The sequence below is a fragment of the Pleurodeles waltl genome, chromosome 4_1 (assembly GCF_031143425.1).
Source record: "Pleurodeles waltl isolate 20211129_DDA chromosome 4_1, aPleWal1.hap1.20221129, whole genome shotgun sequence".
Classification (NCBI taxonomy): domain Eukaryota; kingdom Metazoa; phylum Chordata; class Amphibia; order Caudata; family Salamandridae; genus Pleurodeles; species Pleurodeles waltl.
The window spans coordinates 208,994,849-209,012,379 of record NC_090442.1 but is presented as its reverse complement, the minus strand read 5'-3'; the positions used below and the strand labels follow the sequence as shown (position 1 = coordinate 209,012,379).

Here is a 17,531-nt window from a genome sequence, read left to right as displayed (position 1 = left end):
TACTTGATGTCTCCCACATACGGACAATATTGCATTTTCCAGACAAAAGATGGTTCTCATGAACTGTCCTGGCATGCTGTCAAGCTCACGCTGCTGTATTCTGCTGCGGTCTGTGCGGAGAGGAGCTCTCCTCATCCTGTGTCAGCTGTTCACAGCCAGACCCCTTTCTCGGCGCTAGATATTAGGTCATAGCGGAAAGAAGGCATGGTCGCTCTTCCTCGTGCATGTTTACTGAAGCTGATGACTCTTTTGTTTTTTTGGGTGGGAATAATGAAGTACAGAACTTCAAACCAGACAAGAAACTTTCGACTTGTTAAATCCACACATTTGCGGGGTTACTTTTGGGACATACTGATCTGTCCTGTACGTCTTATTTTCAAAGTGGATATTTCAAAATGTGACAGGGACAATAAGGTTGGAAAATGCAGACATGCATTTGTTTAGCAGCCTAAATAGAACCCGCTGCTTGAAAATTTTATTAAGTAGGGGTGAGCACCGCCGCAGAGTTTTTGTTGAACTACGTGCTCCAAGCCGAGCGTGGAGAGGCAAAACTCTGTGAACTCTGCCGGCGGAGCAGAGGTTACCTCCCACCCCTACTTTCAACCACTGCAAATCACAAAGCAGTCTGACCCCTGGTGTCGTGCTCCATGTTGTAGACAGTTAAGGAACCTGCGATGTGGCAGCGTAAAGGAAGGCTGAATGGCTGTGATGTTCATACACAGCACAGTTGTGATGCACCTGCTGTAAACATTCTGTGAGAACCCCATGCCATGGATAAAAAAGCTGGCCTATCAACAGTACTCAATCATTCATGCACAGCGAATTTCTACTAGCCACTGAAAAAATCACAAGGCGCCACACGTGAACCACGGAATTCCCAAGACTCCATATGCACAGTAACTTCGCTCAAGGCCCTTGCAAATCCAACCAGTAATAACATCATAACAATGGGAGGATTCCAGCACCCGTGCCCAGCCCACAGAGGCCACCCACTCCAACCATGACTCCACCTCATGCCTTCCCCAGCCCGCAGTCCTCGCAAAGCACATTGCACTTCATATTGTTTTGTGAATGTTATGTGGTGTCTAGAAAGGGACATCCTGCCGGAGACCAAACGGGAACCAATCAGCGCTTGATTTAGACATTTATGGCTATATTATTTGATATTCACTAATTCACATACCTCCATTCAGTGATTCAGTCAAATTAGTCAATCCATCAAACGTTCGAAGCACTGTTTTTCTCGTCAAAAATTGATGCGAGTCTTCCCGCCTGCCACACCCTTTCCCAGCTCCTCACAGGGTGAGAGGTCCCACCCACACCTCTGGCAAGTTGGGAAAGGGTGGGGTGACAATGCTCTCCACTCCCTGAATGACGTGGAGGCTAAGCGCTTCAGGGCGTGAATAAAAACGCCTGGGGCTAACTTGGCCTCTCCGTCATCAGGGGGTGGCGACTGGGCCTTGATGCTGGGTCTTTGCTGAGCTGATGACCTCACAGGCCTCAGGGCTGTGAGATTATCAGCCCAGCAAATAGACTCACTTTGGGCCTGCCTACAAGGGAGCTGTTGAAGTGAGCACGTGACGTCAGTCACGTCACTTCACTTGTCGAGCACAATAATGCTGGACTGGTGTTGGTGAGTGGGGGAGATAGTGCCCCCTGTTTTATAAAGTTTTATAAAGTTACAAGAGGGTATTCTTTTTTAATTTAAAAAAAATGTACGCTGTGTTTTTAAAGGGGGCGGAGCCCCGACGCCCATATACAGAAACCGCCACTGAACACTACAGAAATATTCCAAGTTACTCTTGTGAGTTTTTAATGCCGAAATGAGTGTAAAGAATATTTTTTTCTTTGAGTTATTTCATGTACCATAAGGAAAATCTTTTTCTCTTTGTCCTTTTCTGTTTAAGAGAAGTGGTGCTACTTATGATCTCAACTAAGATGTTCTTAATGTAGTTAATTACTGCATTAAAGTATAGATAAATCATGTGACATGGAGGAGAGGATGCTAGACATGCTTCAAGGGTGTTTATTTCTGTTCCTAATCAGGATTGTTAATATTCTTACTTGACTGCTAGTCGCTGTTTCAGAGAAAGGTAGGATTGATGGACTTGGTAATGATCAGATCAGTTGATTGGATTAGGGTCATGATATGGATCAGATCATGTTCAGCAATAAACAGAGCTAAAACAGTAGCCCTGATTTGCATGAGTTTTAGAGAATTTTGAATCAAGTCATTATCCATCAGAGATTAAGAAAACATTTGGTGTGAGTTGACCTTAAAATCTCTCAAAAGAAGCTATTATTATTGTTAGACACAATAAGCTGTGATGTGATGAATTCTACACAATATTCACCAAATGCCTTGTTGTCCTCTGATTGAAATTAGATGATATTTTCTAGGAACATTATTGTAAATAGTTTTAATGTCAACTGAAATGCAATGAAAAGTAGGAAATAACTATGCCTCCATCTGTGTGCAAGCACTAGATTTTAACAGGGTGAACAGTACTTGTTCATGCAACACATGTAAATAACATTTGTGACTGTCTGTGTTTAAATGAGTTGGAACTTTATAGACAGACATATTGGCTTTGCCAACACTTGCTTTTATTTGATGCTTTATTAGGGGTTTATCAAAACATTTTGCCCAAGCCTGAGTGAAAAGGCAACATGTTTTAAGTTCAGAATAATTGCTTTAGAACTAGGACAAATGTTGCCTTGGCCACTACTTGCACAAATGTGATGCAAAATAAGTTCTAACACTAATTGTGAAAATAATCAACCTTGAATTCCAACCTTCCATTTTCAAAACACTTTCCAATCCAACACATTTCTGCTCCTGTGGCATATCCTAAAAAACCTAGGGGAAGACCTATGGGAGAGAACAGATTTACAGGGCAACAAATTAACAGGGAAGCAAAGAGGGTAAATTAGTCAAATACATAAACAAGCAAAATTGATGAATCCACTGCCACCCAGTTCTTCACTTTCAAAGGTAAACTAGTAAAGACTCCTTCAGTACTTCCTTAGTGTCTAGTGTTTGATTTAATGATAGGATCAGGCCCAATAAAGAATTTCCCTTGCACTCCATCTTGAATTATTGTTTGGAGAAACTCATTGTTCACACATAGTTCTTTGGCTGCTACTTTTTTTTACAAATTTCAGAAATCTAGTTATATATGGGACAAGGTTTTCACATTAGCATGACTTGCATCTCCATGGGGATGAGTGAAGATCAATCATCCTAGAAGGTGGTTTTATATTTAGCACCATTGCACCAGATTCTTCAACGTGTGTATACAAGAAAATTACATAAACTGGTATCTAATGCATTGTAAATAAAATAATCTAAATTCTGTAATCCAGCTTGTGCACCTGAAAATAATGGAAGATTTATTAACACAGGATACAAGTGTTCAAACCGGGGGTATAGGCAAGAAGGTAAAGTAATAGCCCCTGTCTCCATTCATTACACTTCCAGAGTCAATGGCCTGTCATTATGGCATGCTCCCAACAAAAATTCGAGGGAAGAACTGAGTTATACATTTGGAGATGAACAAACCGGGAAAGAAGCACTGTCCGCTTTAGTCTAACATGGTGCAGGCTGATCTCACCAGAAGGCTATGCACAACAAGCAGGGAAATGCAAATCAATATACAATACAATACAATACAGAGCTCACAGAGCTGAAATGGTGCTAAATATTAGAAACAGTGACTCCTACCTCCTATTTTAATGACTTACAAACAATTAATTAAGAGTGTAGAGGTAAGTGAGCTGGACTGTTACACCAACTTTCTCAAGCGTCTGACACAACACTACTTTACCTTCTTGCTCTTGACAAAGGTATATATTTTCTACTAGAACATTAATCAATCAACCTGAATTCTATATTAACACCAAGAAGGAGGGAATTCTTCTTCCTCCTTTATACCTGCTAGACAGTGCCTTTAATGTTTTACCCTCAGTCCTAGAGTTCATAAGGAACCTAACTTCACATATGCTACATCCAGCAAGGATGGCCTACTATAGATCTCCTTTTGACTTCCATCACTACCCTTTTCATCCTACATCCTTTGACATCCATATATATGTTTATGTAAACCTGATGCCCCAAACATGATTGTAGAGTATTTTTTTTAACTAAGTCTTTTCCCCTCACAACTATGCCACATTGTTTCTATTCTTTTGTCCCACCATGGTACCATGTACAGCTTAACCGCTAGAAGGCCTTTGCCAAAAAAAAAAAATACAACTGTAACAAAATATGGTCTCACATTGGGGAGCTATAATGTGGTACTGCATTTGTGAATGCCTATTGTCTATGCACAGCTCTGCGAAGAAGGTTCACATTGTACAAAACTACAAAAAGGCAGCTTCCAATAAGAGGTCTGATTTCCACACATTGATTCAAAGTGACATCATATACAGTGAGAACGAAGGATGAGTTGCCCATATTGTCACTTGGAGACATGCATTGGAAACCTCCTCATTATTGACAGCTACCCCATCTAAAATTTATATTGTGTGCAACCCCAAAAACACCCTCACTTTAAGCTCATCCCATGGAAAAGGTGGGCAGGGGGTGTGTTTTAAGGGGTAGCCACACACAATACGTCCTTGTGTCATTTTTATTTCTCGACTCCTCCACCATCACATTAAATATGAAAGAAACACCTGGTATCCTGATATCCCCCTCTAGCATTCCCCCGCCAACACTTGCATTTAATTCCCTTTTCCACATATATTTTTTTTTTTTTTTTTTTTTTAAATCACATCCCTCCTCTTTTCCCCACATTCTTTGAGGCTCCTCCTCCCTCCCCCACACTACCACTTTTAATACCTGGTATCTTGTCATGTGTTTTCCTTCATCCAAGAACATGAACTTACGACTCTAATACTAAGTGAGAGCTATGCGGCACTGCACTTGGCAGGGGCTCAGTGACAAAGAACAGCTCCCATTCAATACCTCCACTGCTTTGAGCACCCAGAGGAAGGGGATAGACCAGCTGATGCTGCTAAAGTGTATCCAACATTGTCCCATGCCCACCTCACTTGAGAGGGCAGAGATTCTAGGGAAAAGGAGGAAAGCAAGAGAGATGATATTCATCATCTCCATTCCAACTCCCCCCATACCCCCTTGGAAACCTGAGGGAAGAATCGGATTAACATCTGCCCTACCTAATGTTCCTAAGGGGCTCTACAAACCATGCATAAAGGAGGCAGGGGTTGTGAGGGCCATACACTATAACAAGCAATATGTGAATCTGGTGCTGACGAAAATGATGTCAAAGTCGTAAACAACAATCCCATGACAAAGCTTGCCTTGTCTATAAGGGCAATATCTATTCCCCAAAATCATTACATTTATTATGCAATTAGATTTGAGTTTTCAAGCCTTCAAAAGACAAGAAAAGGGATATATTAATTCCATTACTATAAAACAATCTGCTTAGTTTAGGCCAGGTATATTCAGTCCTATTTCTGCTACGAGCTGCACCATTGCCAGGCGTCGTGTCACTGGCTTTACCTGAAGCTGCCAGTTCAGAGATGGATTTCTTGGTGATGTGAGCCATGAACCCAACGATGGAGAAGATGACAAGTCCTGCAAACATGCTGGTGGTGGAGTTTATGCCACACACAATGATGGCATCCCTGAAAGACAGAAGATGTTTAATATCAAGCCACTGTGTGTCCTATCTGGCAGCATGGGTACATTTGTAAAGACAATAGAACAATGGCAATAGCAGGTTGAAAGACTGAGGTTTAGAGGATAGAACAGAACAAAGGCTATGGCAGGTTGTAAGATTGAGATTTAGAGGAAAGAATAGCACAAAGGCTATCGCAGGCTCTCAGAATGAGGCTTAGAGGATTCATGATTGACTTTAGTTATAAGCTAATTTCAAACAGTATCAATGCAGCTCACCTGTAGACATTGTTGTTGAATGAGTTGTAACTTCCGAGAGCAATAAGAGAGCCTAGACCAAGCCCATATGAGAAAAAGATTTGTGTGGCTGCATCCATCCAGACCTGCACAAAAAAAGCCGACTTTAGTGGTTTCATCCTTGTAGCACTTCGCCCCCACCCCCACTGCTTTACAGCAATATCATATTTGGTGGATCCCAATACATCACCATTCCCAATGAGCCTTCATCTCTTGAAACCTTTCTCCACTTGCAAGTGGTTTTTGCTTTCAAGAGGGAGGTGGGGAAAGTGGAAAGTCAGAATAAAAGGCTGCTGGATTTTAGAATGCTGTTTTAAGCGTGTGAATAAACTATGGGGTGTCCAAAGGCTGAACTAAGCTATCCTGATAGGGTTGACTGTCAATGGAATACAAACTGGATTTGCTCCCAAGGCTGGATACTTTGCGGTGTGCTGTTAAATAGCAACAAAGCTGGATATCTGAGGCGTTTAGTGGCCGAACTGGGTTCATTGGGTTAGTGGTGCGAGTTCAGTTACAGAATTAGACGTTTCAGGATTGTGACCCAGACATGAAGACAGAAATGGAGGTATGGGGAAAGACATTGAAGTTTGAGGAAAGCTCTGTGAGGTTAAAACCACTCTGTGTGTAACCTTCCACCTAAAATAGTGCCGTAATAAAACACACACAATGTTGAGAACTACACCTGAAATGTCAGTGGCTTGATTTTCAATTGTAGTTGTTTTCAAACGTGCCTGGGGGCAGGGAGGCACTTCCAGTTAGTTACTGACCAGCGGGTTGAGTAGTACCTTTGGGTTTACCTCGGGCCCTCTGACTCCTCACCTGTCAATAATCATGTGAAATTGCTGCTCCGTCATGTAAGCACTATTGCATAAAAGCGAATTCCCGCGTTTGTATTATATTTGTTTGATGTTTTGAAGTAAGTTGGTTATAGAACTGAATATGATAGGGTTACAGAGTATGTCTCAGACGTAGGGTCATACCTCGGACTGGGAAAGCTTGCTGAAGTTCGGCGTGAGGTAGAAGAGAATACCTTCTTTGGCTCCTGGCAGAGTGACTCCCCGAATGAAGAGGATGGCGAGCATGACGTATGGATAGGTAGCTGAAAAATAGACCACCTGGGCAGAAGAAGAAAGATAATAGAAATCAAAGAAAGACTAAGACTGATAGAGGCAGGTAGAGGACCTCACACAGACATGAATGGTCGATACTCTAACTACGTGTGGGTGTATTATACTGGGAGAAAACTAGGCGCTCTGGGTAGCAAGGTGAATATCAACTATTTGGATTTGGACAGTGATACTGTAATTGGGGATTATGTTGGAAATAATCCTATTAATTTTCAGAAATATATGACAAAACATTGCCTATGTATACTGACTCATGAGTACTATTATTTTTCATGTTATAATGTGTGCCTCTTGTATTTTATGAATGGTCGATATCTTAGGTAATAGATAATTCATTAGCAGAATAAATGTCAAAATGTTAAGACACAGGCACTTGATTCATTGCATTTACTAAAAATATGTGGTAATTACTGGGGAATTATATGCTACAGGTACTGCACGTGTTGCCATGGAACGCCTTCCTGCTCAAATTGCAAATTTTCAGATGTATCACAATCGTCAAAAACAGTTATGCACACTAAAAACAAAAGTACAGTAAAAACTGATTGCATAAATACGCAAAATCAACAGTGAAATTGTAAGTTAAAAAACACCAAAAACTAGGAGTGTGTAGAGGAGATGCAGTACAGTTCTGTAAAATCCACCATATCAAAAAAAGGAGGATAATCCCATCATTTCGCTTTCGGGCGCCCCAAAAATCAGTCACGTTGGTGATACAGTTGAACTTTTCCTTTATCTTGCTTCTCAGTCCACTACCTGGGGATCAGCTTGCCTTCAGTGTGTTGTTTGAGAAAATTGTAACTTAAAGCACCCACGCAAATTATGCGGCTTGTTTAGTGGATTTCTCAGATCACGATTCCAAATGCAGCCAGTCAATTTCACGGTTTATCTTTAATAAATCAATATGGTTGCTCCAATAAACTCAACTCCTTAATTATGTTACAGCTATTTGGAAAGTAGCGGCCTGTTAATTCGATTTGTGATTCCATATACCAGCACTAAAGATTGCATGTTCAACTACGGTAAATGGGTCATATTTAACACATTTCCTTTGCGATCAATGACGATAAAACTAAAATTCGAGTATCTGGCCCTAAACCAATGAAATTAGGTCAATGGCACTTGAACGGCTTGCTGTTGTAACGGCTTGCAGCCTACAATGGAAGGGTCTACAGTTTGAAGAAAGTCATGGCTTCCCTGTTCATCAGGTCTTCATCACAACAAAGCTGGCAGTGGTAAATGTGGCTTTAGTGCGCTTGAGCAAAATATGTTATTGGAACTGATGACGCCATCAAACTATGGGCTGATACAGTTTCAGGCAAGCTGACCCCTTGGATTGATGTAGCTCAATGTCAGGCCTCCAAATTGGGATTTGGACAATTCCAGGCAACAGTACAGGCCTAAATTCGAGTGCTGTCTGCAGACACAAGAGCAGACTTCTGAAGGTAGCTTTGTTGAGCTCTCCTTTAAAATAATGTTGAGGTAGAATACTATCAAAGGACTCTGGTGTAGAAAATGTAGCTTTGTAGTATGAAATGTTAGAGCACATTAACCGCTTATATCCGGCCCTAACCCAATAGTGGAGAAAGTGTTTTGTACAAGAGAGGGTCAATTGCTCCTTGAGGGGTGCCATGGTCTGTCATGGCTGTTTAGCCTTCAAATAGGGATAATGTAAAAGGCACTGGTGGAAACTGGTGGCTGGGCAGTGGTGGATCACTTTCCTCGGGCTGTCTGACCACAGGTAGGTCTCCATCTATGCACTGGTCTGGGAGCCTCTGTGCTCCTTCGTCTAGAGGAGGACTTGCTGAGAATTTCTATTTCTGTGAGGTGACTATCAGTATAGTGTTTCTCCTGTGTTGCTCCCTGGTCTCCATGGTGTGATTTAGGTTTGACTGGAGCAGTTACCTGGCCCTGGCTGCTCCGTCCTATTTGGTTTTCTTTTAATTACAAATGAGGAGGCCTTTGCATGTTTCAATTATTTAGGTTTACTCTCTGTTAGAAATGGGGTCTCTGGTTGGCAGAGGTATACACCCTTGTCCAAGTAGGGATCACAATCATAGTCAGGGTAAGTCACACACAATCGAAATTATCCTGTGTCCACCTTCTGGTAGCTTGGCACTGAGCAGTCAGGCTTAACTTAGAAGGCAATGTGTAGAGTACTTGTGCAATAAATCATACAGTAACACAGTGAAAACACCACAAAAAATACACCACACAGGTTTAGAAAAATATAGGATATTTATCTGGTTAAATTAAGGTCAAAAGGATAAAGATTCAATAAGCACTGGTTGGTTGGACAAAGAAGGTTGCTTTATATGCTGATGATCTGATGATTTATACTGGTGACCTGACGCATGTCTTTCCTAGAATCATACGTTTAAATGATTTTGGTAAGGTGTCAGGTTAACTGTGTGAATCCAGAGAAAATGGAAATTATGTGTTTGAACACTTCTTATAATAGTCCCCTAGTTAAACAACAGATTAGATATTTAGGGATTCAAGTTACCGCTTGCCTTCAAGAAATAGCTAAGATAAATTTTGCTAAGGCGTATATAGAGACTCGTAGACTGCTTAGAACTTGGGCGGGCCTTACATTGTCTTTTCTTGGAAGAGTTAATATTCTTAAAATGATCATCCTCCCAAGGTTCACTTTTCTGTTCAACGCAATCCCACTGGAGTTTAAAAATGTTGGTTCACAAAAATACAGGCAGATTTAACTTTGTTTGTGTGGTCATCCAAGGGGGTTAGGATTGCTTGGCAGAGAGTATGTAGGACAAAAGGAAAAGGCGGGATTGCGGCTCCAGACTTTTATAAATATTATTTAGTTTTTCATTTGAAGAATGTATGGATTTTGCTACGTGATAGATCGGAATATACTTTTTTTGGTTTGCAGTGACTCAGGAATTGTCAGAGGCCGTCAGGCATTTTTTGTACAAGTTTGATCATCCTAAATATTTTTAAAGGATTCGTTTGAAGATCCTTAAGGATGCCGCTAGTGTATGGTGGTTGGTTCGACAAGCATTAGAAATTAAGTACTATAACTCCCTGGCCCCGGTTTGGGATTCCCCTGACACCCCAGAATGTCTTACTGATAAATTAGCAATTCCATTAGAAGGGGTGGCATGTTGGGGCCAAATCCTGGAAGATTCAAAGTTGGTGTCATGGTATAGGCTCGAGAAACTAACCGAACAGAGGATTTCAAAGTTTAAATATTATCAGTTAGTTAGTTGGGCTGCAACTCTTCGGGATGAGGGGGTTATGAAGAATGCTTGGGAGGAGAAATTAGCTGAGGTTTCAGTTCATAAAGAGATCGCTGTCTGGTACCAAGCGCTACTAGAAGACTCTGATTCAAGCTTCCTTCTACCTGAGAAGAAATGGGGTGCTGTGCCACCAACTTTGGATGTGGCAAAAGTTTGGGAAACCTCTTGTTCTATGCTTTGGTCTGCTATTAGGCCAGCCCCGTTAAAGAAAAATCACTTGTTTACCTTGTACAGGGCCTACTGGTCCCCTCAGAGGCTGTCAGCTTTGGGAAAGTCAGATTGAAGTTGTCCACATTGTGGGGAGGTTAACGCAAATTATATTCATATGTTTTGGAGCTGCGTTAGCCTCAGAGGTTTTTGGGCCATTATAGGACGATTTCTTAAACATACTACAGACCCTGATATAGAGGTAACTCTTCCATTAGTGATCTTTGGGGTAACGCCTGGGGTGTCAAAACTCTCCAAATCTTATAAGGATCTGATGTTTTTATTGATTCTATTGGTTAGAAGACAAATATGCTTCAGGTGGACCTCTTCTCCCCCCCGTATCTGGCTGGTTGACATCGGTAAATTATTATTGTCGTCTTGAGGGTCTCGGCCCGCTCTGTAAAAGGGATGATTGCTGGGCCACATGGGAACATTTTCAGCAAAGTGGCGATCCCCTTTTCGCTATGGTCCAATGATTATTGGCCCCCTGTCCAGAGGGTTAACCCCATAAGTCTGGACGGCCTATATAATATAATGCGCCGATCAACAGGCTTGGGGATCTAGTCGAGACCGGGAGAGGTGAGAATACATGTGCCTTCCTTTGCGGGGGTTGATGACCCTCGTCTGGAAATAAGGGCTTCTATGAGGACAATAATAAAAAAGAAATAAGCACTGGTTGAGATATTACTTTTGCAATATTAAAAAGAGTCTTAAGAAATCAACAGTTGTCTCTTGTTTGCACAAAGTACCTGGTTTGCGTCAAAAAATAACACGCACAAAGACCGCAGAGGAGGAGATACATGGAACAATAAGGTGAGTGTTAGATTTTCAAGCACGGCACAGACAATGCGTCGTTTTTTGCCACGTTGCAAGGGGCTTTGTGTCAATTTCAGGCATGCAGCCATGGTTTCTCACTGTGATGCGGGGATCTTTTTGACACCCAGGGACGGTGCGGGGAAAATCCTGGGCATGCCGGGAGTAGTCACAGGCATTGCGTCGATTTGGTAGGCAATGCGTTGAATTTTCTGTTGCACGGCAAGTGCTGCATTGATTCTTCACTCAGGAAGTCGAGCTGCATCATTCCGGTTTGACTTTGTGTTGATCCGGTAGGCTGTGCGTCAAATTTCTGGCCGCAAGGCAGGCGCTGCATTGGTTCTTCACTTGGGAAGTCAGGCTGCGTTGTTCTGGATCGGCTGTGCAGGGATTTCTCAGTCGCAAAATGGCTGTGCGTCAGCAGGTTGTGCATCGATTTTGAGGGCACAAGGAGTTTCCTGAAAAGATGAAGTCTTTTTGGCCCTGAGACTTCAGAAAACAGGAGGCCAGCTTAATCCAAGCCCTTCGAGACCACTTCTCAGCAAAGTCAGAGGGCAGCACGGAAACAGGGCAACAGCAGGGCAGCAGTTCTTCTCAGCAAAGCAGTCCAGATGAGTCCTTTGGGCAGCCAGGCAGTTCCTCTTGACAGGTCGCAGGTTCTGATCCAGAGGTGTCTGAGTTGGTGGGGTCAGGGACCCAGTTTATATACCCAAAAATGCCTTTGAAGTGGGGGAGACTTCAAAGAGTGGTTTTGAAGAACACAAATTCCCCTTTCAGTACAGGTCTGTCTGCCAGGATTCCAGTAGGGGTTGGCAGTCCATTGTGTGAGGTCAGTCCACTAGTCTTTGATATGTGAGTGTCAGGCCCTCCACCCTTCCAGCCCAGGAAGACCCATTCAGTATGCAGATGAGTGCAGGTGTGACTGAGTGTCCTGTGTGTGTGGTTGTCTGGGTGAAATGCACAAGGAAGCTGTCAACCAGCCCAGCCCAGCCCGGACCATGATCGGAGACAGGCTGTAGGGCACATGTGGATTTTAAGGGCAGAGAAATGCTCACTTTCTGAAAGTGGCATTTCTCAAATACTAATATAAAATCCAACCTCACCAATAAGCAGGATTTTCTATTACCATTCTGGCCATATTAAATATGACCTGGTTACCCCTTTCTGATGAGAATCTACCACTCAAACAGTATATGAGGGTAGCCCGAATGCTATCCTATGAAAGGAGCAGGTCTCACAGCAGTGGAAAATGAATGTAGGAGTTTTCCACTACCAGGATATAAAACACACATGCACATGTCCTGGCTTTTACCTACATAGCACCCTGCCCCCCTATGATTTACCCAGGGCCTATCTTAGGGGTGACCTATATGTAGAAAAAGGGGAGTTTAAAGCTTGGCAAGTTCTTTTAAATGCCAAGTCGAAGTGGCAGTGAAACTGCACACACAGGCCTTGCAATGCCAGGCCCAAGACATGGTTAAGGGGCTACTTATGTGGGTGGCACAACCAGTGCTGCAGGCCCACTAGCAGCATTCAATTTAAAGGCCATGGGCACACGTAGTGCACTTTACTAGGGGCTTACAAGTAAATCAAATATGCAATTGGGGATGAACCATGTTTTAAGGAGAGAGCAAATGCACCTAAGCACTGGTTAGCAGTGGTAAAGTGTGCAGAGTTCTAAAACCAGCGAAAACAGTGTCAGAAAAGTGGAGGGAGGCAGGCCAAAAGTTGGGGGTTGACCACCCTAAGGCTGTCAAGTCTAACACTCTCCTGTTAGGTCCGGCTTCTATGTTTATCGCTCTGTGGCCCACTCTCATTATGTGTTTTGTGTTCTAGAATGGTGACCTTACAGAGTGATATTGGTCTTCCACCACTTGGAATATTGAGTCATTCTCCTCTACTGTTTTTAGTTCGGGTATTGCCATGTTGGGGTGTGTTAATGTTCCATTGATATTCCAGTACATTGCTTCCAGTGCTGCCCTCTGAGGTGCTTTTCACAAAGACTCTTTGGGGATGTTGATGAGGTCATGTGTTTCTTCTGGTCTCACCTAGGAATGGCTGATGCGCTCAGTGGTGTAGAACACCACCTTTCTGTTGCAAGCTCCCGGTTGGTATTTTTGTTGTGTGGTTCCTGCAGGTCCAACTTGTTTTTTGGTGGCACCATTGACCCTACTGTGGCTTTTCCTGCCCTCGGACCTCGTATCGGATTTTAGCTTTCCAGTGCCTGATCAACTTGGTTCATGTGTGCCACCTGGTGTCTATGGGCCCAAAGTCAGTGTGCACATGATGGTTTCCATTCCTTAATTCGATTTTCTTGTTTCTTGGCTACAGATGCTAAGTTTACGGGTAATTGTTTCTTTTTGTTCCTGCTGTGTCATGGTAGACCAATGCTTGTTTCCTGTCCTAGTTATAAATGACCGGCATGACTAGGTCTGGCATAACTGGGTCTGGGGTCACTCTGCATTTAGTCTTGTAGACTCCTGGCTCCTGGTTGTGTTAGTCTCCCTACTGCTTGTGAGTGTGGGAGTTGTCCTTCTTTTCTCCCTTTTTTATTCTGAAGGCCTTGCGGCCCCCATTTTGTTTTGGATGCTTGTGTCCTCTGGGTGTGGACTACTCTAGTGATGTGTGATGCCATGGCTTGCCTTCCTGGGCTCAGATTGGGCTGTGCAGGTGTGCCTTGACAATAGTGGCTGGTTCTCCTTGTTCCAGTGTGTGTCATGTGCTTCAGGCCTTGGGGGCCTGCGGTCTTGTGCTCATTTCTGCCTTCCAAGTGGCTTACTTCTGAACGTTTGTTCTTCAGATGGACTTTCACTCAGATTGTGATTGACTGGGTCTCTCTGTACCCCCACCTGGGTCACTTCAGGGATTTTGTGGGTGAGCCTCTTCTCTTGTGAAAAGCACTCCTGGGCTCTGAAGCTAATGCAGTGAACCTTTGCCTTCTTTGCCGTTCTCGGTTGTGGCGGGTGGCCTTTTCTCTACCGTTTGTTCTGCTGCTTTTACTGGCTTTCCTTACCATCTGCTTGCTTCTGTCGGAGGCTCTCATGTGTTGTTGTCTGTTTCCCTTCTGTCTTGTCGATCGTCTGCCTTTTGCACTTCTGTCTTCTTTGTATGGGTATTGACAGCACCCTAGAGCGTCTGTGTGACACTTGATTCTGTAAACCACTAAAATACATCAGATTACTGAATCCGAAGATCCCCCACCTCCAGAGTTTCACATTATTCCAGGCAGGTTAATGGATTAACTACAAACAAGACCCATTCCATCCATACAGTAAGTGGCCCAGCTTCAGTCGAAGTACAGTACCGACGTTTACTTCCTACAAAAACACCTTTAATCTTTTACATGGGTAGAATATATGGGAAACTGATCTCTATAACAGTACCTTAGCTGGTTGTGCTGAGGGTCAACATGGAAAAATCTCTGAAAGACCTGACTAGTGGAATTATGGGTAGTTACACAAAATGCAACTCTAGTATTCCGTACTATATCGCTTAGTGCGAAATTCGTAATTGTGTCAATTTTTGGCGCAAAGACACATTCTGTGGAACAAAAAATGCAATTATACAAAAGCATGGCAAATAGGCACTCACGTTCATAGTAAATGTTACCCTAAATTGTGTATAATTGTGAGATGTGGCATAATGGTCTAATTTCAGGAATTTTGCATAACAGGCATAATTCGAAGTTCCAAAATTATGCAACTGTAATTTAAATTTTGCCCACGCCAAGCTAAAACCTCAACAAGTCAGAGTGGTCTGATGGGCCGGTTAAGCCTTATAGCAGACATAAAAGTATTGTGGCAAAAGAAAAGATGCGATAAACCCATGATTTCCCATCAGGAAGAATCTGCAAAAATGGAATAAGCAGGAACTGGTACTTAGGGATTGTTATTGCATGTGAGCTTCTGGTAGTTTTTAAAAGACTTCGCTGGTGGTCTATAACCTGTGTATGTTTGTGTGACAATGGCAAGATGTTCTCGCTTTCCTCCTTTTACTGTTGAATGAATTATAACGGTGAAAGCTACATGAAAATCGATACTATTAAAAAGAATGTATAAGGGGAGAACTTTAGCTCGTGAATAAATGGTCCTACATTGACTAGCATGTATGGAGCTTAAACCAAGTAGACCCTTTCCCTGGGATTTACCCTTTCCTGCCACATTCCACCGCCCCCATGCAATATTCTTAATATAACCACTTACTTCGCTGCTGTAAATAGGCCATTAATTCATTATGTTTCTAGTAATAGCCCGTCATTACTCATTACGAAGAGCAGTACTCTGCGCTCGGTGGCAGGGTTAATGCACACTTATCCACCACTTGACAGTCCCACTGGCAGGCGACTCAGTCCATGGGTTGCCTCGTGGGCCTCAGCTCACAGTAAAAAATCTATTCTCTGAGGATTGCATCTTTATGCAGCCAGTCAAGCCCTGGGTGCTGCCTGTGCCAAATGCAAATGCCAGCTGTTGACACTTGTGATTCACTCCTGCTTCAGAAAAAATTAAATTGCTAAATATTGAATGGATGCATATATCACCCAGACCAAAGTAGAACACTCACATGCAATGAATTTCCCCAAGGCATACCTCAAGATCTGTTTTGTTTCTCATTGCTGTCTACTGTAAAGATACAGTGAAGAGTGCAACACCATTCAGGTGGAACTATGACAGAGAGAAGTGTTAAAAGTATTGGCAGATATTAACTGTGTTCACAGTTGAGTCTGCCCAAACCGTGCCTGCTGTTCATGCAAATACCCATCATTGCATTCATCTTTGTGTTTACTTAGATAGTACAGTTATTCCCCTCTCTTTCTCTTCTGCCGTTTTGTGTTAATTTGATATTTTAAAGAACCAGTGATGGAGTGGGAGACAATTTTCACTACCATTAACTGGAAGCAAGTGCACTAAGATCACCTTGGCAAAACCCCGCCCGCCATCTCATCATGGCAGAGTCAGGAAACCAAGGGTAAACGTGGCCTCCCTCTTACTTGAATAAAGGAGGGAAACTATCTGGCATAGTGAATATCGACGTTTCCTGACTTGGCCTAGGTTCTTGGTCAAAGTTTACACTTAGCCCTGCTCCAATCCAAAGTTCCATTCACTATCAGTTGTCTGGACACAGGCCTTGGAATATTACCAGCTGCATCACTAAAAGCAAGTACTAGGGAGAGTCTCTGACTCATACTGTGCTTTCTCCTCAAGCGAGATCACTAGTCAAGGATATTAAGATGCAGCCATCCATTCTCAAGCAAATCCTTTATCTTCTTCACAACAACTGGGTGAAGTTCACAAGATCCTTAGCCAGGGCACCCCTGCAATCAGTTGTATGTTACAACTCGCAAAAAAACATGCATGCCTTCACCACACATTGAAAGTCTATTTCAGGTAAGTATTATTAAGTTATGCATATATATATATATATATATATATATATATATATATATATATATATATATACACACATAAATATATATATATATCTATATGTATAAATATATGTATCTATCTATTTATATATAAATATATATAAAATATATATATATATATATATATATATATATATATATATATATATATATATATATATATATATATAAAAAACAAAAGTTACACGAATGTTATAGTTAGGAAATACTTTAGAAAACTAACTATAACAGGTGAATTTCTATAGTTTTGTACAAGTTAATTCAGAACCTAACTATAACATTCCTGTAACCTTTACTTTTTCCAGTGAATTTCGAAGGTTTTTAAATTATATTTCCTCTCTATAACAGCCCTGTAACCTTTATTTTTTTCAGTGAATTTCTATGTTTTTTTCATTTCTACATGTTAATCTAACCACCGCTGTGCATGGCCTTTGGCTTTGGCTGTGTGCAGCAGCGGTCGGTCACAGGGCCTGGCCTGTGGCCATGCCTTGCAGCCAGCCCCCTATAAACACCGAAACTTGTGCCATGCACAACCTCTGGCTTTGAAGGGTGAGGTTGGCCGCAGGGAGTGGTCTGCGACCAGACCCTGTGACCATCTCCCCTAACCACCCAACGACAGTCCAAGAGCATTACCATTAGGCCAGAAGTGACCAAGGTCTGTTGTCCATCAAAACGTTACTATAATGTTTGAACCAAACATTTTGCTAGTGTGATACTTTCTAGTCATTCTATGGAAGGACCATTGCAATAATAAT

At 42.3% G+C, this 17,531-nt stretch overlaps 1 protein-coding gene across 1 annotated transcript in view; it reads right to left on the bottom strand.

Annotated features, from left to right (window-relative positions):
- The window catches only part of LOC138287583 (sodium- and chloride-dependent GABA transporter 1-like), a 596,565-nt gene that overhangs the window by 159,355 nt on the left and 419,679 nt on the right, over positions 1–17,531 (bottom strand). Inside the window, exons 7-9 of the mRNA XM_069228141.1 lie at positions 6,925–7,059; positions 5,927–6,030; positions 5,531–5,655 (exon numbers count right to left, since the gene is read on the bottom strand). Coding sequence (XP_069084242.1) covers positions 5,531–5,655; positions 5,927–6,030; positions 6,925–7,059 — 364 coding nt within the window. The remainder of the gene's footprint in view (positions 1–5,530; positions 5,656–5,926; positions 6,031–6,924; positions 7,060–17,531) is intronic.